This window comes from Pan paniscus, chromosome 16 (assembly GCF_029289425.2).
Source record: "Pan paniscus chromosome 16, NHGRI_mPanPan1-v2.0_pri, whole genome shotgun sequence".
Taxonomy (NCBI): domain Eukaryota; kingdom Metazoa; phylum Chordata; class Mammalia; order Primates; family Hominidae; genus Pan; species Pan paniscus.
Genome location: NC_073265.2, coordinates 29,221,985 through 29,247,825, shown reverse-complemented (window position 1 = coordinate 29,247,825; position 25,841 = coordinate 29,221,985). Strand labels below are relative to the sequence as shown.

At 40.1% G+C, this 25,841-nt stretch overlaps 1 protein-coding gene across 5 annotated transcripts in view; it reads right to left on the bottom strand.

The window, feature by feature from the left end:
• The window catches only part of EIF2AK4 (eukaryotic translation initiation factor 2 alpha kinase 4), a 101,540-nt gene that overhangs the window by 25,502 nt on the left and 50,197 nt on the right, over positions 1 to 25,841 (bottom strand). For all 5 annotated transcript variants that reach the window (XR_004666470.3, XM_024925587.4, XM_034938507.3 and 2 more), the window contains exons 14-26: positions 24,204 to 24,287; positions 21,981 to 22,103; positions 19,708 to 19,812; positions 17,857 to 17,911; positions 17,238 to 17,317; positions 13,071 to 13,172; positions 11,358 to 11,411; positions 8,915 to 9,151; positions 7,347 to 7,422; positions 6,821 to 6,942; positions 3,067 to 3,116; positions 1,940 to 2,108; positions 395 to 511 (exon numbers count right to left, since the gene is read on the bottom strand). Coding sequence is in view for 4 of the 5 variants with exons in the window: in XM_024925587.4 (XP_024781355.2) it covers positions 395 to 511; positions 1,940 to 2,108; positions 3,067 to 3,116; positions 6,821 to 6,942; positions 7,347 to 7,422; positions 8,915 to 9,151; positions 11,358 to 11,411; positions 13,071 to 13,172; positions 17,238 to 17,317; positions 17,857 to 17,911; positions 19,708 to 19,812; positions 21,981 to 22,103; positions 24,204 to 24,287 (1,374 nt within the window). In the remaining variant the exon portion in view is untranslated. The remainder of the gene's footprint in view (positions 1 to 394; positions 512 to 1,939; positions 2,109 to 3,066; positions 3,117 to 6,820; positions 6,943 to 7,346; positions 7,423 to 8,914; positions 9,152 to 11,357; positions 11,412 to 13,070; positions 13,173 to 17,237; positions 17,318 to 17,856; positions 17,912 to 19,707; positions 19,813 to 21,980; positions 22,104 to 24,203; positions 24,288 to 25,841) is intronic.

Genomic DNA, 25,841 nt, shown 5'->3' with positions numbered 1-25,841 from the left:
CAGTCAATGTTAACTGTCTTTGAAATTATTATTGGCAAGTATCAGGACCAATTACTTAGTGATTTGCCTTAATAAGTAGGTTAGTGAATAACTTTACTATCTGACAAATTAAATAATTTGATCTTTTAAAATTAGAAGTTAGCCTTTTAAAAAACACCCCGGAGGTTATTAGTAGCACAGGGCTGAGGATGGAACAAAAGCTCAACCAATACTTGTTAACTGTTGATATAATTAAAATCAATTGGTTCTTTCAATTTAGAGCAATGAAGGAAGGAGATAAGGCTCCTAATTCAGTTTCATGGCTGCATCGGTAAGAAAATCATCAGGAACTATTATTATTATCTTTCAACATCAAGGTATTATCTTTCAACATCATAAGTAATTAAATGCTTACCACAGCATCATACAGAATAATGTAGACTTGACTGAGTTTATCTTCTGGGATCCCACAGTGTAAGAGTATTGCTTTCAATAACATGGTATGGTTCAAATAAATACTGTAATTTCTTTCCTGGGATATGGAGAAAAATTACTGTTTTCATTATAAAAGCAATTATTGGTACATGACCAAATCTGGAAACTTACCACCAATTTGTCATCCTAACACAATGGAAGGATTGAATTTAGCATATGGCTTCCTAGTTTATTTTTTTTTCATACATTCTTTTTGCACTGTTATAGTCAGAGTATACTCTAATTTAATACTATATTATATACATCCAAAGTACTCAGACTGGCTGGGGTGGTGGCTCATGCCTGTGTAATTCAAGCATTTTGGGAGGCCAAGGTTGGAGGATCCCTTGAGCTCAAGAGTTCAAGACCAGCCTGGGGAACATAGGGAAACCCCATCTCTACAAAAAAATAAAAATTTAGCTGGGGTCAGTGGCTCATGCTTGTAGACCCAGCTTATTCAAGCAGCAAGGCAGGAGGACTGCTTGAGCCTGGAAGGTAGGGGCTAGTGAGCTGCGATAGTATCACTGCACACCATCCTGGGAGACAGAGCGAGACACTGTCTCCAAAACAAAACAAAACAAAACAAAACAAAACAAAACAAAACAAAACAAAAACAACTCTGACTGGTCTTCAGCTATGTTAAAAAGCCCAAGAGAGTTGATTTCAAAGACAGAAGGATCTGGTCCAGTAGTAATTGACTCATAAGCACAGGCTAGTGGAATAGTTATTGTTAACTTTAGTCCACACAAATCGGTTAATGAGTATTCACCGAGTGGTGAGCCATGTGCCGAGCTGGCTGCAATGGGGTATATGGCAAAGCGGACTCGTAGGCTCTGCCCTAAAAACACATGTTCTGCTTGGAGAAAACAATGAACATAACTCAAGGTAGTACATGGGTGTCTCAGATCAAGACCTGTGAGAGTTGAGAAGAAAAGGTAGCCAACTAATTAATGAGGGTGCAGTGAGGCTTCCTGGGGAGAAAGGGCCCAAACCATGGCTGGGCAAAGACTTTCTAGACAAGGGAACATTTGACTGACGGTGGCAGGAATGACAGGGCGTGTGTGTGGGGTGGGGAGGGAAGCCTGAGAAGTGCTGGCAGCAGTCCCCACCAGCTAGGCAGCATGCAGACTTGGTGAAAAGGGAAGTTGGGGAGTGAAGAGATCGGGTGTAGGATAGAGCCACTGAGGGTTCCAAACAGGGTATGAACAGGCTAAGAGCATCTTAGGAATCTTAGCCTGATATCTTGAATTTTAGAAGAATGGGCAGAGAATACCCATCCCCCAAAACAAAACCAGTTCCTGTGAAGGTAAGAGCCTGAGCTGAACCTCAAAAGCAACACCAGCAAGCTCTTCTCAGTTACTTTAGTAAAGATGTGATTCATCTGCAGGACAGACTGAGAAGCAGGTCTGTAGCTGTGGTTTTCCCCACCACACTTGGTGAAGAAATATAGTGGGGAATCTTGGAATGTTAAAATATGGAAAGGAACCTGAAGTGCTGGAAACTCTTGGATGATTTCATAGATAGTGTAGATAATTTCAGCAGTGGGCAGAAAGCTGTTGGTGGTAGAAGTGACAATATCAAATGCACACTCCAGAAGTTCTTTGGGATGAAATCGATCTAACTTGCGCGGCCTGAACACACGTTCTATGCAGTATCTGGAGAGAGAAACCCAGATTTCTAAGGTCATTGTTTACTAGAAAGAAATATGTATAAGAAATTGTTGAACAAGATATAAGAAACAAATATGAAAAAAAATTAATCGGTGGTATGATCAAGAGGACTGAAAGACAGATTTGACCTGGAACAGCCTTGCCTTGTGATCTAGGTTCCAATTCCCAGTTTTGCCACTATTAAGCTATGGGGCTTAAGGTTTTTTAAATGTCTGAAATAGAGATGAAATTACACCAAAAAATTTTACCTTAGTGATTGCTTTCTACACAGGGATACCCACACCATAGGACTACGATTATTAATTGTTCACTTGTAGCTAGAATAAAAGCATGTAAAGAGCTTTGCTTTCAGTTGAAGAAAGGAGCTTTAAAGTAGGGTGCCTCATTGACAACAATACTGCTCCAAATTATGAAGATCTCAGTGTTGGACCCCTGTGGTATTTGAATGTACAGAAAGCCTTTTTCCAGGGCTAAGTGCCTGGAGGTCCTCAGCGCTCAGCGTTCCTGCTGGGTTTACTCCACTTCTCTACAAGCAGCTTTTGTTCGGTTACCTGTGTAGGCAGTTTTCACATAGAGACCACTGGCCATTTGTCCCACCAATTAAGTTTTAAAAGGGGCCATCTGTGATCATGAACAGCCAGATGTTTTTATCAAGCAACCGTTTGTGAAAATAATTAGTAATGTTGCTTGGGGACATTTAGAAGGTACAGAATAGACTGTGGGAACATGACGGTACCTACCTGCTACATTCCTAACAGTCCTAGTTACCTTACAGGAAGGGGTACTGTGGCTGGGCTTCTGGCTCATATTCTAAGCTCAATATTCTGAACCCAGAATTCTTAACTGTGTAAGGATCACAGGAAATAAAATATTCTTTCCTGGTTGACAAATTATTCAACTATTTTCCTATGTCTACCAAATGGAATCTCCTATTGTTTCTTACCGTTTTAAATTCAATATATTATTTCTTGCCACATATCTTGCAAAAGGGATCTGAAAAATAAACAAAATATGAAAGGTCAATGTCAAAATGTGCCTTTTGTTATAGCGGCTTTATTGAAACAACTCCTGTCCCATAAAGTTCACCCCTTTAAAGTATGTACTTCAGTGGCTTTTAGTATATTCACTAAGTTATGCACTGCTCACCACTCACACTCCCTGAAATGTTCTTCAGTGTTTTGGTCAGTGGTGGACTCTGCTGCTAGACATACCATCAACCTTATTCACTGTGGCATTTCTTAGGTTTTTTTTAAAATTCACTTTTAGTTAAATATTCTCTGTGGAGCTTTTATTATGTCCAACTAAAATTAGTGCAAGTTATTTATTTATGAATTTTAAAAAAATGTCACTTTTATAGTAATGCAGTCAAAATGGGTATTATCTCTTACGGTGAATTTCCTGATTTTCCTATCAATTTCTTAGAATAAATTCTTAATAACCACCTTCAAATAGTAACCACAACTAGTAAAACCATTGTTAGATTGCCCCAACAGATCCAACATGGTATCATTACCACTGATGGGCCAAATTCTCAACATACATTCACTTTTTAATTTTTTGCATTTCAATATCAGCTTATAGAATGGGAGCTGATATTTAAAAATCTGCACTTTAGTCTCCTAATATTTAGAGAATAAGAAGCCAGCTTTAAGTATAGCTATGTAAATATTTGTACTTCTATTCTTTTTTTTTTTCAACAAAGCGCAAATGTCTGATCTGATTTGCTGTTTATTTACCTCTACCTCAGAATAATCCCACATCACTTTACTCACTATAAAAGAAAAACAGAAGTGAGGAATGTGGAAGGAATTTCTTCTTAGACTATAAACACAAAACCTGTTTCACAATAAGCCATATGACATACATTTAAAAAAAGATTCCACTCCCCCCTCCAAAAAGTATGGTCAAAATGAGTGTATTCTTTGACACCTTACTCTTTGGTGATACAAACAACCTGATGTGCACGGTCATTCAGACACGTGAATGTGACAAGTCCAAGTTTTGCTTTTTGGAGCTTTGTGAATTTTTTTTTTTTTCTGAGTATCTTCCATCCTCGGTTGGATCCATGGATACAGAAACCACCCAAGGATGTAGAGGGCCAAATATATATATCTACACATATATCAAGTGTATGCAGGCCGGGTGCGGTGGCTCACGCCTGTAATCCCAGCACTCTGGGAGGCCGAGGTGGGAGGATCACGAGGTCAGGAGATCAAGATCATCCTTGCTAATACAGTGAAACACTGTCTCTACTAAAAATACAAAAAATTAGCCGGGCATGGTAGCGGGCACCTATAGTCCCAGCTACTCGGGAGGGTGAGGCAGGAGAATGGCGTGAACCCGGGAGGCGGAGCTTGCAGTGAGCTGAAATCGCACCACTGCCCTCCAGCCTGGGAGACAGAGTGAGACTCCGTCTCAAAAAAAATAAATAAATAAAACAAAAAAGTACATGCAAACACACACAGTATACCTTATGTACAGTTTTTTGTTTTTTTGTTTTGTTGTTGTTGTTTTTCAGACAGGGTCTTGCTCTGTTGTCCAGGCTGGAGTGCAGTGGTGCAATCTCAGCTCACTGCAACCTCCGCCTCCCGGGTTCAAGTGATTCTCCTGCCTCAGCCTCCTGTACACACACAATTTTTTAAAAAAAACTTTTCTTTCTCTATAATAAAAATGGGATAATAGAGTTCCTTTGAAATTTACTTTTTTAAAAAAGCTAACAATGTGCCATGCACATTCCTACAAATCAAGTATAAATATGGCTATATCTAAATATGTATAGTTGTCCCTCAGAAATTGGTTCCAGGACTCCCCCAAGGATACCAAAATCAGTGGATGGTTAAGTTCCTGATATAAAATGACAGAGCATTTGCCTATAGCCTATGCGCAACCTTCTGTACACTTTAAATCATCTTTAGATTACTTATAATATCTACTACTATGCCTATACATCCCTTCTTTTGTGTGGATTCAATGCAGTGTTTAGCACATGGTAAATACAAATTTTGCTTGTTGGAATTTTTTTTTCTGAGTATTTTCCATCCACAGTTGGCTGGATACGTGGATGTGGAATCCAAGGATATGTACGAAGAGCTGACTGTATTTTCATCTTATACATATATAAAAAATACATATTTGATCTATATAAAAATATAGATTGGCTGGGCATGGCGGCTCATGCCTGTAATTCCAGTATTTTGGGAGGCTGAGGCAGAAGGATCTGCTTGAGTCCAGCAGTTTGAGACCAGCCTGGGCAACACAGCGAGAGCCCGTTTCTACAAAAAAAAAATTTTTAATTTTCTTTTTGAGACAGAGTCTTGCCCTGTTTCCTAGGCTGGAGTGCAGTGGCAGAATCATGGCTCACTGAAGCCTTGACTTCCTGGGCTCAACCAATCCTCCCGCCTTAACCTCCCAAGTAGCTGAGACCACAGGCACGAGCCACCACACTGGGCTAATTTTTAAATTTTTTGTAAAGATGGGGTCTTCCTATGTTGCCCAGGCTGGTCTTGAACTACTGGGCTCAAGCACTCCTCCTACCTAGCCTAGTTCTGGAATTACAGGCATGAGCCACTGTGCCTAGCTCAATGTTCTTTTCAATAGCTCCTTAATATTCCATAATATTGGTGACAAATTATTCAACCATTTTCCTACTGATAAACAGACAGACAGTTTTTGACTACCACAATAATATGGCAATTAACATCCTTTTAACATTCATACACTGATGTGTTTTTCTTTCTTTGAGTAAATTGCTCAAAGTGGGATTGCTGGTTCTAAGGATAAAGAATGTGCAACAAAATTTTTAAAGTTTTATTATAAACTTTTAGATTACTTTTCTAAAGGTTTAGCAGTCCACATTCCCATCAGCAACATATGAAAATACCTATTTTCCTACACTCCTGTCATTTCTGGATAACATTAATTTTAAAATGTTTCCTGTCTGATGGGTGAAGTTGAGACAGCTTTGCACTTCTTTATTATTGGTGAGGCAGTACAGCTTTTCAGAAGTTTATCAGCCATGCACATTTTCTCTTCTGAGAGCTGCCTGGTTATATCCTTTGCTCATGTCTCCACTTGTCAGTGCTTTCTGTACGTGAGAGGTATTAAACCTTGTCTGTCACATGCATTGCATGTTTTCCTTGCTCTATCATACAGCACCACAGATAGCTTGTTAGTAGCCAACACTGTGTGAGTGAAAGACTAGTTAAGACTGCTGCTGTCGACGGGATCCCTGGGGGTCGGAAGAAAGTAGGCACAGGCAAAACTCAGCATACCCAATTAGGAGAGACACTTGCTGTTAGAAGAATTTAACTGTTCTAGGCATTAACATGTTAGGGTGTTTACTGAAGATCTAGCCAGGAAGTTAAAATGACAAACAAACTACATTTATTTGTCTAAGTGGGTGGGGTTAACCTGCTGTGGTCACTCAACACTGGGGGGTGCACAGGTGGCACCTGCAATGCAGGGTTCCTCCAGTTCCTAGAGCCATAAACACCTGTGCTATTAGGAAGGTGGAGGCATTCAGGACCAAACATTTCCTCCACTCCAGTAACACTCTCACTCTGACAACTTCCTCAAGAATACATTTCCCAAAGGTGACATTTATAATATAAGCCTAGGGAAAAAATCCTTTAACAGAGATGCCATCCCTGTGACTAGATACAGCATTCTGATTGTCAGCAGTGTGTTCCCAGCCTCACCCGCAGGTCAAAAGGAAGCATCACCAGCATCCCGCTGTGGTCCATGAATAGAGCAGCTTCGTTGTGCTCATATATTTGTCTGTTTCGGGGAAGCAGTAGTGGGGTACACAACTGAACAGCTCCTACACCAAATGAGAAAAAATAGCTCATCATCAGGTTCACATTCTCCTTAGAAGGCAACCTAAAATTAACACAAACCTGACAGTTAAGTAATTGCTACTGGGACCATTGAAGTCATATTGGTTTTTCTTTAGTTCTCTAAATTTATAAATAGAGAGCTCATCTAGAGTTAAGTTTGACAGTTTGGTCATATTTCTGAATCCACAAACCAATTGCATTTTAGTATTAATAGTAAGGCTGTAATATTCAAATCAGTTTCAAAAATAAGCTTAAATTCCATATGATGTCAATTATTTATAACTGAATTTGAAAGTAAAATATGATATGCCCGAACACTAACAGTACTTTCTAATGATGAAAAAAGTCTTATGAGAAGAAATATCATTTTTAAAAAGGGCGTACATACCATGTCTTTTAAAGATGCGGATGATGGTTTCACACACATGCTGCTGCATCTTGGCTGTACGGATTGAGAAGCTGCCCTAAAACAGGACCGATTAAAATGTCATCATTGAAGACTTATCAAAGGGATCCTTTAAAATATTAATCTGTGGCTTGCAGTAGGCACTACATTGCTTATTTCCAGGTTCAAAATAGAAGTCTTGACAAGTCCATCCCTCTTTGAACACATCAGGGAAGAGGACACATATCTTTCATGGCCTGCTTTGGAAAGTAAGAGCTAACCTTTCAAGCAATGGGAAGGATGCCTGGGTTCAAAGTCCAAATTCTTGGCCACATTGATATTTGCCTTTCAGAGGGAGATAATCAAATAAACACATTCTCCCTGACTCTCAGGGATACTGTGGCGCGATGACCACCTAACAGCATCAGGTCCCTCCCACATGCCAAGGTGATTCATGGCAGGCCTGTTGAAAGCTACATGGCATTTACATATTTTGCCAATAGCTTTCTTTTTCATTTGTTTTTGTATTATAAAAGTAGTACCATTTCACTATAGAAAATTTAGAAACAACACATATGAAAAAAGACATCTATAAAAAAGTCACCTATAATCCTGCAAATATCTTTCTATAATAATATTGCCAGCCAGTAAAAATTGTGTTTGGTCTCTAAAATCTATACTGATCTTTCATAAATTTTACTATGACTTCCTCCACTACTCTATCTTTTAAAATTATATCATATATATTAAGCAAACAAAAACATAATAGAGAATATAATAAATACCTGTTACCTAGTCACCCAACTTTAACACATTTTAACATTTCACTAATATGCTTCAGATTTTTTTTCTTTTTAAAAGAAATTAAATGTTAAAGTCTTCCCAAACTGGCAACCTGGCTACACTTCAGAAACTGCTTGGGAGCTTTTAATGAGATTCTGAAATGCCTCACACCTGGAGATTCTGAGCCACTAGATGGGCTACGGGACCTGGGCATCTGCATTGTCAGAGAGTTTCTGAGATGAAGTAGATGTGCAACCAGCACTGGGAACTACTTTATACTTCATCTAGATATGAGCTGGTTGATGCTTATGGCTCTGGGCGTTTGGGCTAGGGATCAGTCTCTAAATGCACTGTTTCTTTTTTTTTTTTTTTTTTTTTTGAGATGGGGTCTTGCTCTGTCTCCCAGGCTGGAGTGCAGTGGCACGATCTCGGCTCTCTGCAACCTCCGCCTGCCTCCCGGGCTCAAGCGATTCTCCTGCCTCAGCCTCCCGGGTAGCTGGGATTACAGGTGCATGCCACCACGCACGGCTAATTTTTGTAGGCACTGCTTCTTAATCTCTTGGGTGGGTAGGGAGGAGGAAAGGTCAAGGACTCCTTCAAGTAGGTGACTGAAAGTATGGGCCCTCTTCCTTGAATGCATATACACACATTTTGCATGTACTTTTAGGGGCTTCCAATACCTCACATAAGAACTTATGTTGGAGGCATTAAAAGAATCTGTGAGAAACTGGCTTGATCCTTTTGTGGACCAGGTGAAGCTCCCTTTGTGCAGCGTGGCTTAAGCCCACCTTCAGTATGTCGCTGTCATAGGTGTAATCGATGGCAGGGGAGATGCGCTGGGAGAAGATCTGGGCCATCATGGTGCGGTAGGCCTTCCCATCCACGTTGGTCAGCGTGTGGTGCAGCACTTCATGCAGCTCTGACTCCTCCATCTGGGGTGGGGGCAGCAGCTCACTCTTGAGCAGTTCTGTGGCTGTGGGCCGTTTTGCTGGATCGTGGTTCAACAGCCAGGAGATGACTGATTTCTGCAATAAAACCCAGGCACACTGCTGATGGGACGCAATGGATAATGCTCAGCTATTCTCCGGACAAGTCAGTAGTCAGTTCAGGTCAAAGAAAAGGTGCCACTATTCTTGCACTTAACTGGCATTCTGAAATTTCTGAATAGGTCATTATTTTTTCTGCTTTATTATGACCACAGAGTTGTGCAACAATGTAGTATGAACATTTCTTAAAAGAAGGCCCCTTGTTTTTATACCTTATTGTCACAACCAAAAAAAATCAAATCAACAACTACATAGAAGCAGAAATTAGGCCTTATAAACACAGAAAATATCGTATAAAAAGATGTAAAAAGATAAAACAAATAGCTTTACATGCCTAATTTTAGTAGAAATTGTAATGCATAATAACTGCTGGAATCCTAAAAGCAATGTAAAACATCTTGTTTTAATGGTTTCTTCTCCATTTATGTTATTTGCATTGATACCATTCCCTTGAATTCTCTTGATTTATGTTACTGATTTGTTATATCTTCACAGCCACATCATTAAAGCAGTGAACCATATGAAGGCAATCTAAACCTTTGAGAGGTTCCTTAATGATGCTTAATCCTCTTGTTTATAATAAAGATTTATAAGGAGTTAGAGAAATATTTGAGATAAGAAAACCTCAATTATTAGATGGACTTTATTAAGCATTTTCTAATTACGAATCTTTAAAATATGCCCCCCTACCACTCTCCTTCCAGTATTAGGGTAAAATAAAAACACAGGCAATTAGTTTGTATGGGATATAGGAGTATTATATAGAAAGAAAATGACATGATACAACTTTTATGAAAGGTATATTAAACTGACAAAAACAAGAATACCCTATTGAGCATAATAGACCCTGCTGTACTGGTAAATGTGCATGGCAAAAAAATTATGCTATGCTCATTCTATAAGCATCTTCTAAGTTTCCTCCTTTCAGCTAAAAAGCAATGACTATGACATGGGAGGTGGTTGTGGTTTTGTTGTTTTTGTTTTGGTGCCAATTTGTACAGCCCAGACTCAAATGCTCAAGGGTATCTAATATATATCTGATGGTAGGAGTGCAGTCCTCATGGTGAAAAATGGTTTGTATAGTTCCTGGGCCATCTTAGCTGTCAACAAGGGGAAACACCAAATAAGACTGACCTTGTCATAAGGAAAGGCTATGAAATGAATATTTACTTATGACACCCAGAAACAATAATAGCTACCAAAAGAAGCAGAAACATGACTCAATGTATTTCTAATGGCCTTCACTAATTAAACAGATGAGGCAGAATAGGTCCCTACAGCCATAAATAACCATCATGTTAAACTTACCAAATGACACAATGTTAGTGCTAATATAAATAAAGAGTACTTAATCTTTTTATTTTATAGGTGAGGGGAAATTAAAGTCTAGAAAAGTGGCATGTCCATTCAGATACATAACCAGCAAGCAAGAAGCACCAAATTAATACAATATTCCATCTATGCTTTTGTTCTCAACATTAATGATTTAAATAAGGAGTTTGCCTTGATTATAATTGTCAGTAAGTCAGTTTAAGAAACTTCCATATGACAAGAGTATTAACCACTGTACCAAGACAAACAACTGGCACTCAGAAGAAAGGCATACCAGAAGCCAAATACACACATTCACCAATAATATTTTTTTTTAATATTTGCTGGATGCCAATATTAGCCTATGTCATGAGTCACACACACGTACTCAGATATTTATGGTATATAGGAGAAATTATTTTGCTTTAAAATACTGTAACAATAGACTGTCCAGAAAATGCAACCCTTCCCCCATAATCTGAGCTACTGCAACCACAAAACAGAACAAAATTACAGTTTTAAATTATAGTTTTTTCTTAAAGCCCCAAGCTTTATCAAAAACAATGAGCTGTAAAAGGATTCTTTTTTTTTTTTTCAACAGCTAAGCCAAGGGTTCAAATAGCACTTCAAAAGCACAACGAATTGCACAAAAGAACCCTGCAGTTTGTTAATTTTCTGTGCCAGCCCTTGGCATTTTTATGGTGTAGTTCAAGTCTAATAACATTTTAAGTGCTTCATCTTTTCATATTTTTTCCCCACGTTGTTCCCAGGACACAAGAGAATGAGTGGCAGAAGATTACTAATTGAAAAAGAAGAAAAATAATAATTAAAATGCAAGACTGAAGACATAGTAATTGACGCATCAGAAAATTACCTGCTTTGCATGCTCTCCATCGTCAAAGTCTTCTGGAAACTTAGGCGAAGTGGGCTAAAAATATATATTCGAATCAGCAAGGTTTTGGCAGACTGCCACAGTGAAAGCATTTATTCACCATAAGTAAGAAAATCAAATACAGAAATAAAAATTTGCTAGCAAGAAAAGATAGGTGATACCTTCTTGAAACCTGACGCTTATTCTTCCAATTATGTACATATTATTTTAATATAAACTTTACCCAAATGACAGCCTCACCCAAACCTCACTCTTCACTTTCGTCCTAATGCTGTCTGCACCTTTGACCTCACATACTATAACATTGGTCCCTTTTAGCTCAGGCAGTAACAGAGGCAAGGACTAACCCCAAAAACATAAATGGAAATTTCACTGAGAAAAAAATTTCAAGGGGCAGAAAGCACATCTGGGTACAAAGTAAAAACCCTAATGGCTTCAGAGAACAACAAAGTAGTTTAATTAAACATGCAGATGAAAAAAGGCAAAAACAACAACAACAAAAAAAAACCACACCCATAAACCAACACAGAGTAAGAGAAAAAAAATCTCTACTTCCCCAAAAGTTCTCACCTTTCTGGTAAATAAACATGAACTTTAGACTAAAGAAAGGCACTTCATTAAGGACATAATCATCTAAGAGCATTGCAGTCAAGGCGAGGCAATAGTAATCACTTCACTTAGTCCTATGCTTTACGAACACAGCTGTCCACACTGTACTCACAGTAAAATAATTTGTTTTCAAAATTATCCAGAGAAGTGTTCTTATAGTGGAATACAGGAGTATTCTTACTGCATTCTAGTTATCGTGTTTATGAATCAACTTAATAAATATTCCTGCTTCACTCTGCTCAGTAAGAAAGAAGGTGGCTCTCCAGATGTCTTGCTCATAAATATGTGAATTTAAATCACTCTCACCCAAACCTCACTCTTCACTTTCATCTTAATGCGGTTTGCTCATGGGCATCTCTGACCTCGCACATGTAACATTGGTCCCTTTTTAGCTCAGGCAGTAAATGAGGCAAGGATTAATCCCAAGTACACAAATGGAAATTTCATTGGGAAAAACATTTCAAGGGGCAGATATTTTTTTCAGACCCGTTTTAACTTCTGGTCTTGGTAGTTTTCTTTAGACGTTACTACAACTGGTCCATTCAACAGGCATCTTTAACTTCTAGAACTAAATACCCATTTCTTTACAATCTACTCCCTTGTTATAACCATATTCATATCAAGCCCAATTTTCTGGCTTCTTCCTTTGCTTTAAAATCAAGAGTAAATCTCAGAATAATTTTTTAAAAAGCAACTATAACCTAGCAATTTCTCCAGGTAAGATTTCCAAAAACAAACAAAACTGGGGCAAGTTTCTCATCATCAGAGGTAGGGTTCCATTTACCTCGCTGTGGAAACATAGTGGAGAGACCAGTAAGATCCCTCCTACATGCTGATGATCTTTGGCTCCCAAAACTGCTATTTTAAGAATTTAACTGAGGTGACTTCCTTTGCTCAGAAAAATGTTTCACTAAAAATGGGAAAACTGGTTAGTCTTGCATATCTGAATAAATGAGTCATTAAAATTACAGTAGGGCAGCCTCTTCTATATTATAAATACCAGAAAAATATCCTGCTTTGAATTCTGATCTCTGTGCTAAGATTCCGGTTACTGAAAATGTAGGCACTAAAACACCTGATACATACATCTCTGAGCTGGTTGAGAACAAAGATCCTTTCTGAAGCCGTGACCATGGGGTGATAGGACATCTCAAAGAAGATAATTCCCAGGCTGAAGAGATCCACTTTCTGAGGGGGAAGAATAATTGCATTTAGAGAGCCTTGATATGAAAGTATAATTTACCAGGGAATTATAGGATAAGCATTGTTAGCTGAAATAAAGTTTGTAGGAGTACTCAACAGGTCACACTGGAAAAATGTGAAGATTTGTTCTTAAAAATTATGGTTATAAAGGCTAAATGATATATTTTGTATTCAGATGATGATAAAATATTTGGCATGATGTCTTTAAACATTTTCCTAGAAATTTTTTTTTCTTTTTTGAGGCAGAGTCTCACTCTGTCACCCAGGCTGAAGTGCAGTGGTGCAGTCTCGGCTCACTGCAACCTCTGCCTCCTGGGCTCAAGCAGTCCTTCCACCTCAGCCTCCCAAGTAGCTGGGACTACAGGTGTGCACCACCATGCCCAGCTAATTTTTTTGTGTGTATTTTTTGTACAGAGTGGGTTTTGCCATGTTGCCCAGGCTGGTCTCCAACTCCTGGACTCAAGTGATTCACCCACCTTGGCCTCCTAAAGTGCTGGGATTACAGGCATGAGCCAACACGCCTGGCCTTCCTAGAAAATTAATGGTAACTGGTTTAGTTGTATCCACAGACATAGAAAACCACTGGCTGAAAACTGGAAATAATGGCTGAAGAGCAAGGACAACTGAGATTGATCATAAGAATTTGCTTTGTTTCACATCTTAGCTAACCATCTTAAAAGTGAAACACAGACCAAAATCTGCGGCTGATAGAAAAGGCCAGCTCCTGACTACAGGGTCATATGGCCTTCAAAAAGAAGAGAATCTTGCCATTTGTGACAACATAGATGAACCTGGAGGACATTATGTTAGGTGAAATAAGCTAGACACAGAAAGGCAAATACTACATGATCTCACTGGTATGTAGAATCTAAATAAAAGTCAAACCCACAGTAACAGAGAACAGAATGGTGGCTACCAGGGGCTGGGGATTGGGGGTCAAGGGGAGGTGCTGGTCAAAGGGCATGCATTTTCAGTTATAAAATGAATACATTCTGGAGATCTAAAGCACAGCATGGTGACTATAATTAATAATAACGCATTGTATTCTTGAGGTTTGCTAAGAAAGTAGCTCTCAAGTGTTCTTACCACACACAAAAAATGGAAACCAGGTGAGGTGATGGGTATGTTGGTCAGCTTCGTTGTGGTAATCATTTCCCAATGTACACATATATCAAAACATCACATTGTACACCCTAAATATAGACAAGTTTCATCAATCATACCTCCATAAGCTAGGAAAAAAATAACAAATAAATAAAAATAAAAAGCTACAGAAAAAAACACTAAAGTCAAAAAACTAGAAGGATATAAATAATCAAGATATTAAATAATTGACAAAAACAAAAAAAGTATCTATAATAAAAAGAAAAAAGAAGCAAAAAGGCAAGTCAGTGCAGAGAAAATCTAAGTAGGGTGCCACAAAGGAGAAGATGGCGTTGGGAAGGGAGTGCATCTGAGGAAACCGAGCATGACACGGCTGCCGAGGAAAAGACTGCACATGGTCAGGGGCACAGAGGTGCAGGGTGTAGAGCCGCTTTCAGGACAATGGAAAACATTTTCAAGAAATACTCTTGAATACATTTGGACTCAAAGAGGGGGCGGCGAGACTCTTGCATTGTCACTGGTGACCTCCGACATCTTAAAAACATTCACTGTGGCATTTCCTATACGTGATGCCTATAGAAAACATAGAACAAAAGCACCAAGAATAAAATAGCAATCTCATGATCCCACCACTCAGGGATATTTATTACTGATGTCTAAGATGCCCCCACTTTGGTTTTTTAAAAAAATATGTATATACGGCCGGGTGCAGTGGCTCATGCCTGTAATCCCAGCACTTTGGGAGGCTGAGGCAAGTGGATCATCTGAGGTCAGGAGTTTGAGACCAGCCTGGCCAACATGGTGAAACCCTGTCTCTACTAAAAATACAAAAATTAGACAGGCATGGTGGCAGGCGTCTGTAATCCCAGCTACTAGGGAGTCTGAGGCAGGAGAATCGCTTGAACCTGGGAGGCGGAGGTTGCAATGAGCTGATAGCCCACCGCTGTGCTCCAGCCTGGGTGAAAAGAGCAAGACTCCATCTCAAAATAATAATAATAATAATAATGACACTAAAGGTGTCTGCCCACACTCACAGTGTGTGCAGTCCATCTCCTGATACCCTAACCCTCACCCTCACCAGGTACTTAGAGGTCTGTTTCAACTTTATGTTGTTGTCCAATGCTCCCTGTCAGAACCAAAACCCAGGCTTGAATCTCCACTGCAAGCCTGAGCATTTGCTTTGATGCAAATTGCTTTCCTAATGTATTTTATTTTACACATATATAATTGATTCAGACAGGGTCTTGCTCCGTTGCCCAGGCTGGAGTGCACTGGCATGATCACAGCTCACTGCAGCCCCAATCTCCTGGCCTCAAGCAGTCCTCCCACCTCAGCCTCCTGAGGAGCTGGGACTACAGATGTGTGCCACCAGGCCTGGCTAATTTTTTTTATGTTTAGTAGGGATGAGGTCTCGCTATGTTACCCAGGCTGGTTTTGAACTCCTGAGCTCAGGCAATCCTCCTGCTTCAGCCTCCCAAAGTCCTGGGATTATAGGCATGAACCACCATGCCTGGCACCTAGTGTGTTTTTAAAGTTTAGCTTTACACTCTTGCCCTAAGTGATCTCATCCAGTCTCATAGCTTTAAATCCTATCTGTGTGCTGATTTCAAATTTATCCTTCTGATTCTCACCTTTCCTCTGAACTCAAGTGTTGGGTCTCTAACAATCTACTCGAAATCTCTAATTGGATTTCTCATCAGATATTTCAAACATGCCTCAAACTGAATTTTTCTGTCATCTTCTCATCCTTCCTCTTATGTCTTTCCTTAGGTTTCCTCACTTCAGTCAAATACTCTTCACCCAGGTGTTCCAGAAAGAAACCTGAGCCCTGGACTTTTTCCCTTCCTCATTCTCATCCAACATCCCTTCCGTTGGGAAAATCTCTCAATTCCCTTCCTAATTCAGCACACTTCTCTCCATTTCTACTGCTTGCAGTCCAGTTCCAGCTGCCAACCACCTTACCAGGACTTCCTGCAGAGCCTCCTCGCAGCAGCCAGAGTGAACTCTCTTGCTCAAGATTCTTCACTGGCTCCCTGTGTACTTCAAATTAAATGCACACTCCTTATCCAGGCCAACCTGGCTCTGTGTGATCTTTCCCTGCCTTCTTTTCCAGCTTAACTTCATGCCTCTGTCCCCCGTTGCTTGCCACACTGTGGCCACACTAGCCTTCCTTTTGGCTGTCTTAAATGTGCCAAGCTGTCTCTCTCACTCAGGGCTTTCTCTTTATGTGTGCAGTTTCCTCTGCTCCTTACCATCTCCCTCCCTGGCATGTGTCAGCCCCCAAATCTGTGTGGCTTGTCCTTTCTCATCCTTTATCCTAAATGCCATCCTCTCAAGAGATCTTCCCTGGTCAATCTGTTCTCTTTGTCACTCAGTTCCATTTCTTTTCTTCCTAGCCCTCACCACAATTTGTGGCTATATCTTTTATTTTTTACTTATTTGTTGTCTGTTTCATCCACCAGTGGACAAGCTCCCTGAGAGCTGGAGCCACATCTGTTCCTGGCACCTTGCCCAAGATAGGGGTTGGTTTGCACATTCTTTGGATGGATGGATGGATGGATGGATGGATGGATGGATGGATGGATGGACGGACGGACGGATAGACGGACGGGTGGATGGATGGGTGGATGGATGGGTGGATGGACAGGTGGATGGATGGGTGGGTGGATGGATGGGTGGGTGGGTGGGTGGGTGGGTGGATGGGTGGATGGGTGGGTGGATGGATGGATGGATGGATGGATGGATGGACGGACGGATGGATGGACTGTAAGCTCCTGGCAGCAGCAGTGCCAGTTTCAGTCACTATCCTTAGGACCATGAGTCCTTCCTGGAGTGTGAACGAGTGGATGTCTTGACTATTTTAGCCGGGACTAAACCCCAAATGCTGTGATCTAGATGTCCTATTACCTTAATTTTGAGATTCCTTTTCCCCACAAAACCTCTTACCTGGTTGTATGCAGATTTGGTGCTTCCTTGGACCTCTGGGCTTACATAGAGAGCAGTGCCAACCATCCCAGTTAAGTGACCTGTGTGGAGGAAAACAGAGGGAAAACATCCCAATAATAGCACTTACAGAAGACACAAACTAAAAACAAAAAAAGGTTTCTTAAAAGTGAGGCATGATCTGTTAACTGTCTATGCCACTCACAGGAAGCAGAGCATGCATTGTACCAAATGAATAACCATAAGTCACGTATGGCCACACATTCGGTTCTACACAAGGATGTCTTTGCTATTGAAGAGGAGGGACAGTGCCAGATAAGACCCCAGACGGATCAGGTCATGAGGTAACCTCACATTACCAATGGAGGTTAGACAAAATAAAACTGTCTACCCCTGGGAGCCAATTATTCTACTCACTGAAGCTCTAATTTCTTAAAGTTCAAAGAATAATTCATAAATTGAAAAGGAAAAAAAAATTGAAACGTTTCCATAATTTTGTTAACTTAAGGAGCAATTAAAATCTGCCGTAGAATAAAACCTTTACAAGTAAAAAACAGGTTTCAGGTTAAGAAATTCTGGGGTCTTTAACACATGGATGAAATATATAGTCTTCTGGGTTTACCTGAAGGGTCTGACTTAATCAAGTCTCCTGTCTGATCGTCTTGTTTGCTGTCAGCCTAAAAATATAAGTAAGCCAAATATCCAATTAAAACATATTATTCCATGAGAATGGCTTGTCTGTTTCTAAATGAAGACTGAGGAAATATTACATGGAAATCAAAATAATATAATAATGCTTTGAGTTTTAATTTTTTTTCTAGTTTAGTTAACCCACTAATGCAAGGCTCTCAGAAAACCCAATGAAATCAAGATGGAGGGGGGCAATCACTGTACAACTCTTTCTTTAGGACAGAAATATGCAAACACTTAGAGAAACCAATTTATTTTCATGTTGCAAATGCCAAAAACAGAATCTGTTTTCTAAGAAGAGTAAGATTGTATTAAAAACAACAAATTCATCTTTCAACTTACCCACTGCTGTTACTTTCTCTGCGTCAATTTTTATTCTTCTTTCCTAGAGGCTGCTCAGCAAATATGTTCCACCCTCGCTCATGGCTAATGCCCCCCAGGTAGCCTCACCTTGCTCCACTATGTGCAACAGTGTTGTCAATACCCTAAGTCACTATTGTTATGTCTGCACTTGTAATAGGTGCTTCCCATTACAAGCATCACCATCAGTAACACCGGCTTCAACATTCTTAGTGCTGGGCACTGTTCTAGGTGCTTTACCTGCATTCTTATTTATCTTCCTGATAACTTTTTCAGCTAGGCACTAGTATTAGGCACACTTTACCAATGAGGTATTGAGAAGTTAATTAATTGTCCAATATCATGCTACAAAGCAGTGGCAGAGATAGGATTCTAGTCCAGGTCAGTGAGATTCCAGAGCCTGAGCTCTTATCTATCTCACTATGCTACAGCCTTCCAGATATCAAGTTAAATTCTTTAGTTTGGGGATCAAGATCCCCACCATCTGGCCCGTCCTTGGTCTCAGCACTCTCCCATATACTCCATGGGGAGCATGATCGGGACCGTGTCCTTACTGTCTGCCTTCCCTCTCCTCCCTTTCCACTCCTAGTCTCACCTTCTAACTTGGCCCCAGTGGTTATTCTCACCATTAACTCAAATCCTATTTTCCTTTCCTCATCACCCTTGGAATTAACTGCATTTCCCACAGATCTTGGTGCTTAATAACTTGGGTTTATAATGTGAAGTAAAATTCCTCCTCTGGAATTCAAGACCTACCACCTACAAGACTGCCCAACCTTCCAGTGACTCCTCAACTGCCCCGCATCCTCTTACTCTCCCCTGCACCTCACAGTTTTGACCAGTCAGACAGTATGCTGGTCTTCCGACAGCCAAGTCTGCTTACCCTGGGGCCTCTGCTTATGCTGTGCTTTCTCTCTGGAATTCCCACCCTGGGGCCACCAGGCCCTGCCCTCAACCTCCACCTGTTGGACTCCCAACCACCATTTAAGGACATCTGAAATGCCACTGTCGTTATCCAGCCTTTCTTGAGCCTTACAACTGTATGGTCTCCTGGTGTTTTATGTTTTTGAGCCTCATTTCCCCAAACCAACAAAAGCCTCTGAGGTATAAAGCATCTAGCCCAGTGCCAGGCATGGTAGACCAAAATACCAAATGATTTCATAAAGTACTGTACGCCTTTGACCACAATATTGTTCCCAAGCCAATAATTTTGTGTCCCTCAAGTGGAATGCACTCAAAAAAATATACTCACAATTGCAAAGCCTACAAGATCATTTGCAGCATACCCCTTTAGGTTTGTATAATCTCCTGAGGATTAGACAGCATAGTTCTGTGAACGCACTATTCTATCCGCTAACACTTTCAGGATTATCAAGGCATCTGAGTCTGTTTTTAGGTACAGTCTAATTTTTAAAATACTTACAGAAAAGGCTAGATGGTCTGTCGCCAAACCAAAATCACCTATTTTCACATGGTCATCAGAATCCAAAAAAATGTTGACAGGCTTCAAATCCCGGTGAATCATTCCCTGTTGAAAGAGAGTGAAGAAACAAACAATGGTTTTCCATGCATAAAGTTATACCTACTTCCTAATTTAAAAGGCCAACCTAGCGATGAAAATCGTATGAGGTCTTCTCCCACAGACCACCCTGGTCCAGGCTGTCTGGCCTCTGCAATATGTCCTGACTGTCCTATGACCTCTTTACTGTTTCCTAGTTCTACCTGGTGGTATCCTGACCAGGTGAATTCTAAATAGTTCCCTGTGGCATCCAAGGCCCCTTCCACTGGGTTCACCAAGTTACCCTTACCTCTGCTGCATTACAAAACCTCTCCTCTGGTCAGGGAGACACACCATTTTTATTCCTTCTTCTATTCCTTTCTTTGTACCCTCTCCCCTTCATAGGATACTCGCTTTTTTCCATGCATTTGCACTATACCAACATTTGCAATTGCCAACTCATTCATGAGCCTTCCACAGTAATTCTAACAGTTCAACTTGGCATCCCCAGCACACACAGTAGGTGTGCAACAATTACTTGTTACATGAGACTGCTTTCTCATTTTCCTAATGGCTCGTAATCTGTATTGTTTCATGCATTATAATAGAGAAAATAATGATCTGTTTTACCATTACATGAAGGTAAATTCTGGGTCCCTCTAAGAGCAAGAAGTCCCTCTCAAGCACGGGACACACACTTGTGCCTCCTTGTATTTCCAGGTATGGCACAGTATTAGATGCCAGCAAATGGTTAGCCAATACTGAGCAAATTGGATGGAGTGGAAGAGAGCACAGGGGGCATTGTTCTAGCATCCCAGGATAAAATCACAGTAATACAGCTTAAATGGCCCTCATTAGAACTCATTTTCATTTCTAACCTTGCAAATTCTGCTTCTACCAAATCATTTACAAACTACACATGTGTAAATTACAGCCCTTGCTTCTCAGTATAAATACAGTACAGTACAAACATTTTAAGGTTAAAGAAATTTGAGGCAAAGGAAAAAAATAATGAATTTATATTGGTTAATGCATTAGACAATCTCATTTTAAAAATGTAAGCAGTGTTTCATCCTGAAGCTAGGCCCATTAGCATTTATATTATAATGGCAATTTCTAGCTTTAAAATGACATTTTAGACATGTGACAAGCTAAGTTACTCAGAAAGTCTCATTTCTCTTCTTGCTAGATGACCTTCTGGTTTCCCCGTGTTCCTAGGAAGGGTGGCACTAATTCAGTTAGAATCAAGTAACTTGGCAGGTATTAATCACATCCTTGCTTAATTCTTTTTTTCTCTTTTTTCAGATGAAGTCTCTTACTGTCACCTAGGCTGGAGCGCAGTGGTACAATCTCAGCTCACTGCAACCTCCACCTCCCAGGTTCAAGTGATTCTCCTGCCTCAGCCTCCCAAGTAGCTGGGATTACAAGTGTGCACCACCACACTCAGCTAACGTTTGTATTTTTAGTAGAGATGGGGTTTCACCATGTTGACCAGTCTGGTCTTGAACTCCTGACCTCAAGTGATCCGCCCATCTCGACCTCCCAAAGTGCTGGGATTACAGGCATGAGCCACCGCACCTGGCCCTAATTCTAAAGCACTCAAGGAATCATCCTCATATTCCCTACATGTTCAAATATTTTCTCCTCTCCCAGAGGTTAACAAATTTTTTCTGTAAAGGGCCAGAGAGTAAATACTTTAGGCTTTACAGTCCCTGTTGCAACTACTCAAATCTGCTGTTATGGAAAAAAAACAGCCATAGGCAATATGTAAACCAATGAGCATAGCTATGTTCCAATAACCTTGGGAGCATTGAAATTTGAATTTCATGTAATTTTTAGGTGTCACGAAATGTTCTTCTAATTTTTTACAACCATTTAAAAATATAGGAGTCATTATTAGCTCACAGGCCATACAAGAACAGGCAGTGGGTTAGATTTGACCTGTGGGCCACAGTTTGCTGATTCCTGTCCTAACCTTTAAAGTTTTCTTAACATTTTTTAATGTTATACTCTGATACTTTGTAATATTTTATTGTCTTTGACACTTTGTTCTATTTCCTACAAAAAACAGATTATGTCAATATACCCATAGCTTTCCCTCTATTTCAGTTTTTCTCCAATCTTACATTTGATATTTTTATGCAGTCATAAATTTATGTAAACATAAGTCTTCAGATATGAAATGTTGTAAAGTTTACTTTCTCATGGATATAAGCTAATCCATCCAGAATCTCTCGAAAAAGCCTCCAGAGTCTGACGGTGTCTCGATACAGTCCCTGGTCAATGGTGTCTCGTAAAGTGCTCTTCTCACAGTACTCCATCTATATACAGACAAACCAGGAGAATTTGATTACACAACAGTTTTAAGTGAAGGAGTATAACTGCAATTTACATAATCCTCCATTTTAAAACGTGTACCATGGGTTTTAAACGGTTAGGGGAAAGACTTGATTTTCTACACGAAAAAGAAACCAACAGTATTAAAAAATACCTTGGGGGTAAATATGCATACTCTTGGCACTCCAACATAACCATTTTTAATTTTTTATATTATTGCTCATTTAAAAATATGACCTGTTTAAAATACTTATCACAATTAACATAAAAAACTGAGAATGTTGTAAAATTTTATTTATTGTTTTACAAGATCGCTTCCAAACCCAAATTTACAAGGAGGGTTAGTTAACCTAATTATATCATTAGCTTTTCTTACATTAAACACAAATGACCTTCAAGTTTAGATAAAAATATTATAAATATTAAAACATTCAAGTCTTCTTGGGACAGTGACACAGGGGCTCTGTCTCACCCCTTCTTGAGCGTATTCACATATCAGAAAACAGTGCAACATGACTTAAATCTTAAATCAACATGCACCGTTTGATTTATGAAACTAGCCTATATGCTTCAACTAGTGCCAGAGTTGAGATTTCTCATGAAGAAAGGTTTTATTGTTTTTAAAGAGAGGAAGACCAGACTTTGTTCTATCATCTTCGGAATAATTGTCAGTAAACTCTGGTTCACCCTCCGGGCCTCACAAGGCCCCCTCTGATGCCCACACCGTGATCCTGATGCATGTCGGATGCACCTCCTTTGTGTACTTCTATCTCATTCTAATTGTGTAGAAGGTAATGGAATACAATAGACGATAAACAGTGGTTTGGGGGACCAATGCTTTATTATCTGTGTAAGTGGTACCTCAAAGATATTTATGTTACGGAATACCTAAAACCAGCTCCAACTCCAGGAAAGCAAATACCTAATTCATCTCATTCAAAATGCTGTAACTTGTTGAGGGTTCCTTTTTCTGCCCAGTTCTGTATCTCACATTTAAAGATCTGCCTGCTTGCAGTTATGACTGAAATACTAACAGTGACCCACAGTCCTGTTCACTTGGGGCAGAGGGAAGACTTCTTTGTTTTTTTTTTTGTTGTTGTTGTTGTTGTTTGTTTTTTAGATAGAGTTTCACTCTTGTTGCCCAAGCTGGAGTGCAATGATGCAATCTCGGCTCACTGCAACCGCCGCTTCCTGGGTTCAAGTGATTCTCCTGCCTCAGCCTCCTGAGTAGCTGGGATTACAGGAGCACACCACTATGCCTGGCTAATTTTCTGTATTTTTAGTAGTAACGGGGTTTCACTATGTTAGCCAGACTGGTCTCAAACTCCTGACCTCAGGTGATCCACCCGCCTCGGCCTCCCAAAGTGCTGGGATTGCAGGCGTAAGCCACCGTGCCCGGCCAACTTGTTTTATGGCCACTCCTCTACTGGAAGAGCCCACTCACCCCCATTTAGGATGTTGTTGCTCTGGCAGGTAGGCAGGCCAAAGCCCAGACTTCTCAGTCATGCCCCATTGGAACTGGCTTGCCTGTGCACTGGTCTCCAGAGGTTCCTGGTCAAGCCACTTTGTCTAAAGTCACCTTGGTGTTACTTTTGCATGTACAGGCATGTGTGCACATCATATCTTACTTGTCCAGATTCAGGTGGTTAGGCAAAGTAGAGTTTCTGTGCTCATGCAGTCTAGCACTTATGGAACTCAGATATGGTTCTAAGTACTTCACATGTTATTTATTCTTTACAAGTCTATAAGAACTACTATTATGTAATTTATAGATGGGGAAACTGAGGCACAAGATGCTGAAGAACCTTGCCCAAGTTCATGCAGTCCTAACAGGTGGATCCAGGATGTGAACTTACACAGCCTGAGCCCAGAGCTGCCCTGTGGCTGCTCCTGATATGTGGCAGGAAAGCATGAGTTCAAGGCTGGGGAAAAGGGCCTCCATATGGTAATCCTCTCGGCCAATTAATCTTTGGTAGTGGCAGTAAGCCCTCCTCTGTCCATTATCTTGTTCTAATACCCTGAAACAGGCCCACCCGCCACTACTGGGTGTTGCTGTGTCACCTAACTACACACCACGACCTCACCTGGATGTATAGGTAGTGCACAGCCTCAGTCGTCACTGATGGCTCACTTTCATGGCAGCCATTCTTTTCATTGCAATCTTCATCCTAACCCAAGAGGAACACACAATAACTCAAAATGGAGGCCAAAAATAAGCAAAATCATCACCATCATTAAGTATTTGTGCCCACCCCCAACACAGGGCCACCCGGTTGCCTTAGGGAGAAGTCAGTGAGCAGAACATAACCACTATCCTTAGAAGCTCACAGCATTTGGCTGTGAATCCTGGTCTTTTTTGGGTTGGTAGGCTATTAATTACTGCCTCAATTTCAGAACTTGTTATTGGTCTATTCAGGGATTCAACTTCTTCCTGGTTTAGTCTTGGGAGGGTATATGTGTCCAGGAATTTACACATTTCTTCTAGATTTTCTAGTTTATTTGTGTAGAGGTGTTTATGGTATTCTCTGATGGTAGTTAGAAAAGCTGGTACCATTCCTTTTAAAACTATTCCAAGCAATAGAAAAAGAGGGACTCCTCCCTTTTTTATGAGTCCAGCATCATCCTGATACCAAAACCTGTCAGAGACACAACAAAAAAAGAAAATTTCAGGCCAATGTCCCTGATGAACATCGATGCAAAAATCCTCAATAAAATACTGGCAAACTGAATCCAGCAGCACATTAAAAAGCTTATCCACCACGACCAAGTCAGCTTCATCCCTGGGATGCAAGGCTGGTTCAATATACAGAAATGAATAAACATAATCCATCACATAAACAGAACCAATGACAAAAACCATATGATTATCTCAATAGATGCAGAAAAGGCCTTTGATAAAATTCAACACCCCTTCATGCTAAAAACACTCAATAAACTAGGTATTGATGGAACATATCTCAAAATAATAAGAGCTATTTATGACAAACCTACAGCCAGTATCATATGGAATGGGCAAAAGCTGGAAGCATTCCCTTTGAAAATCGGCACAAGACAAGGATGCCCTCTCTCACCACTCCTATTCAACATAGTGTTGGAAGTTCAGGCCAGGGCAATCAGGCAAGAGAAAGAAATAAAGGGTATTCAAATAGAAAGAGAGGAAGTCAAATTATCTCTGCTTGCAGATGACTTAATTGTATATTTAGAAAACCCCATTGTCTCAGCCCCAAACTCCTTAAGCTGATAAGCAACTTCAGCAAAGTCTCAGGATACAAAATCAATGTGCAAAAATCACAAGCATTCCTATACACCAATAATAGACAAACAGAGAGCCAAATCATGAGTGAATTCCCATTCACAATTGCTGTAAAGAGAATAAAATATCTAGGAATACAACTTACAAGGGATGTGAAGGACCTCTTCAAGGAGAACTACAAACCACTGCTCAACGAAATAAAAGAGGACACAAACAAATGGAAAAACATTCCATGCTCATGGATAGGAAGAAACAATACTGTGAAAATGGCCACACTGCCCAAAGTAATTTATAGATTCAATGCTACTCCCATCAAACTACCATTGACTTTCTTCACAGAATTAGAAAAAGCTACTTTAAATTTTATATGGGACCAAAAAAGAGCCCGTACAGCCAAGACAATCCTAAGCAAAAAGAATAAAACTGGAGGCATCATGCTACCTGACTTCAAACTATACTACAAGGCTAC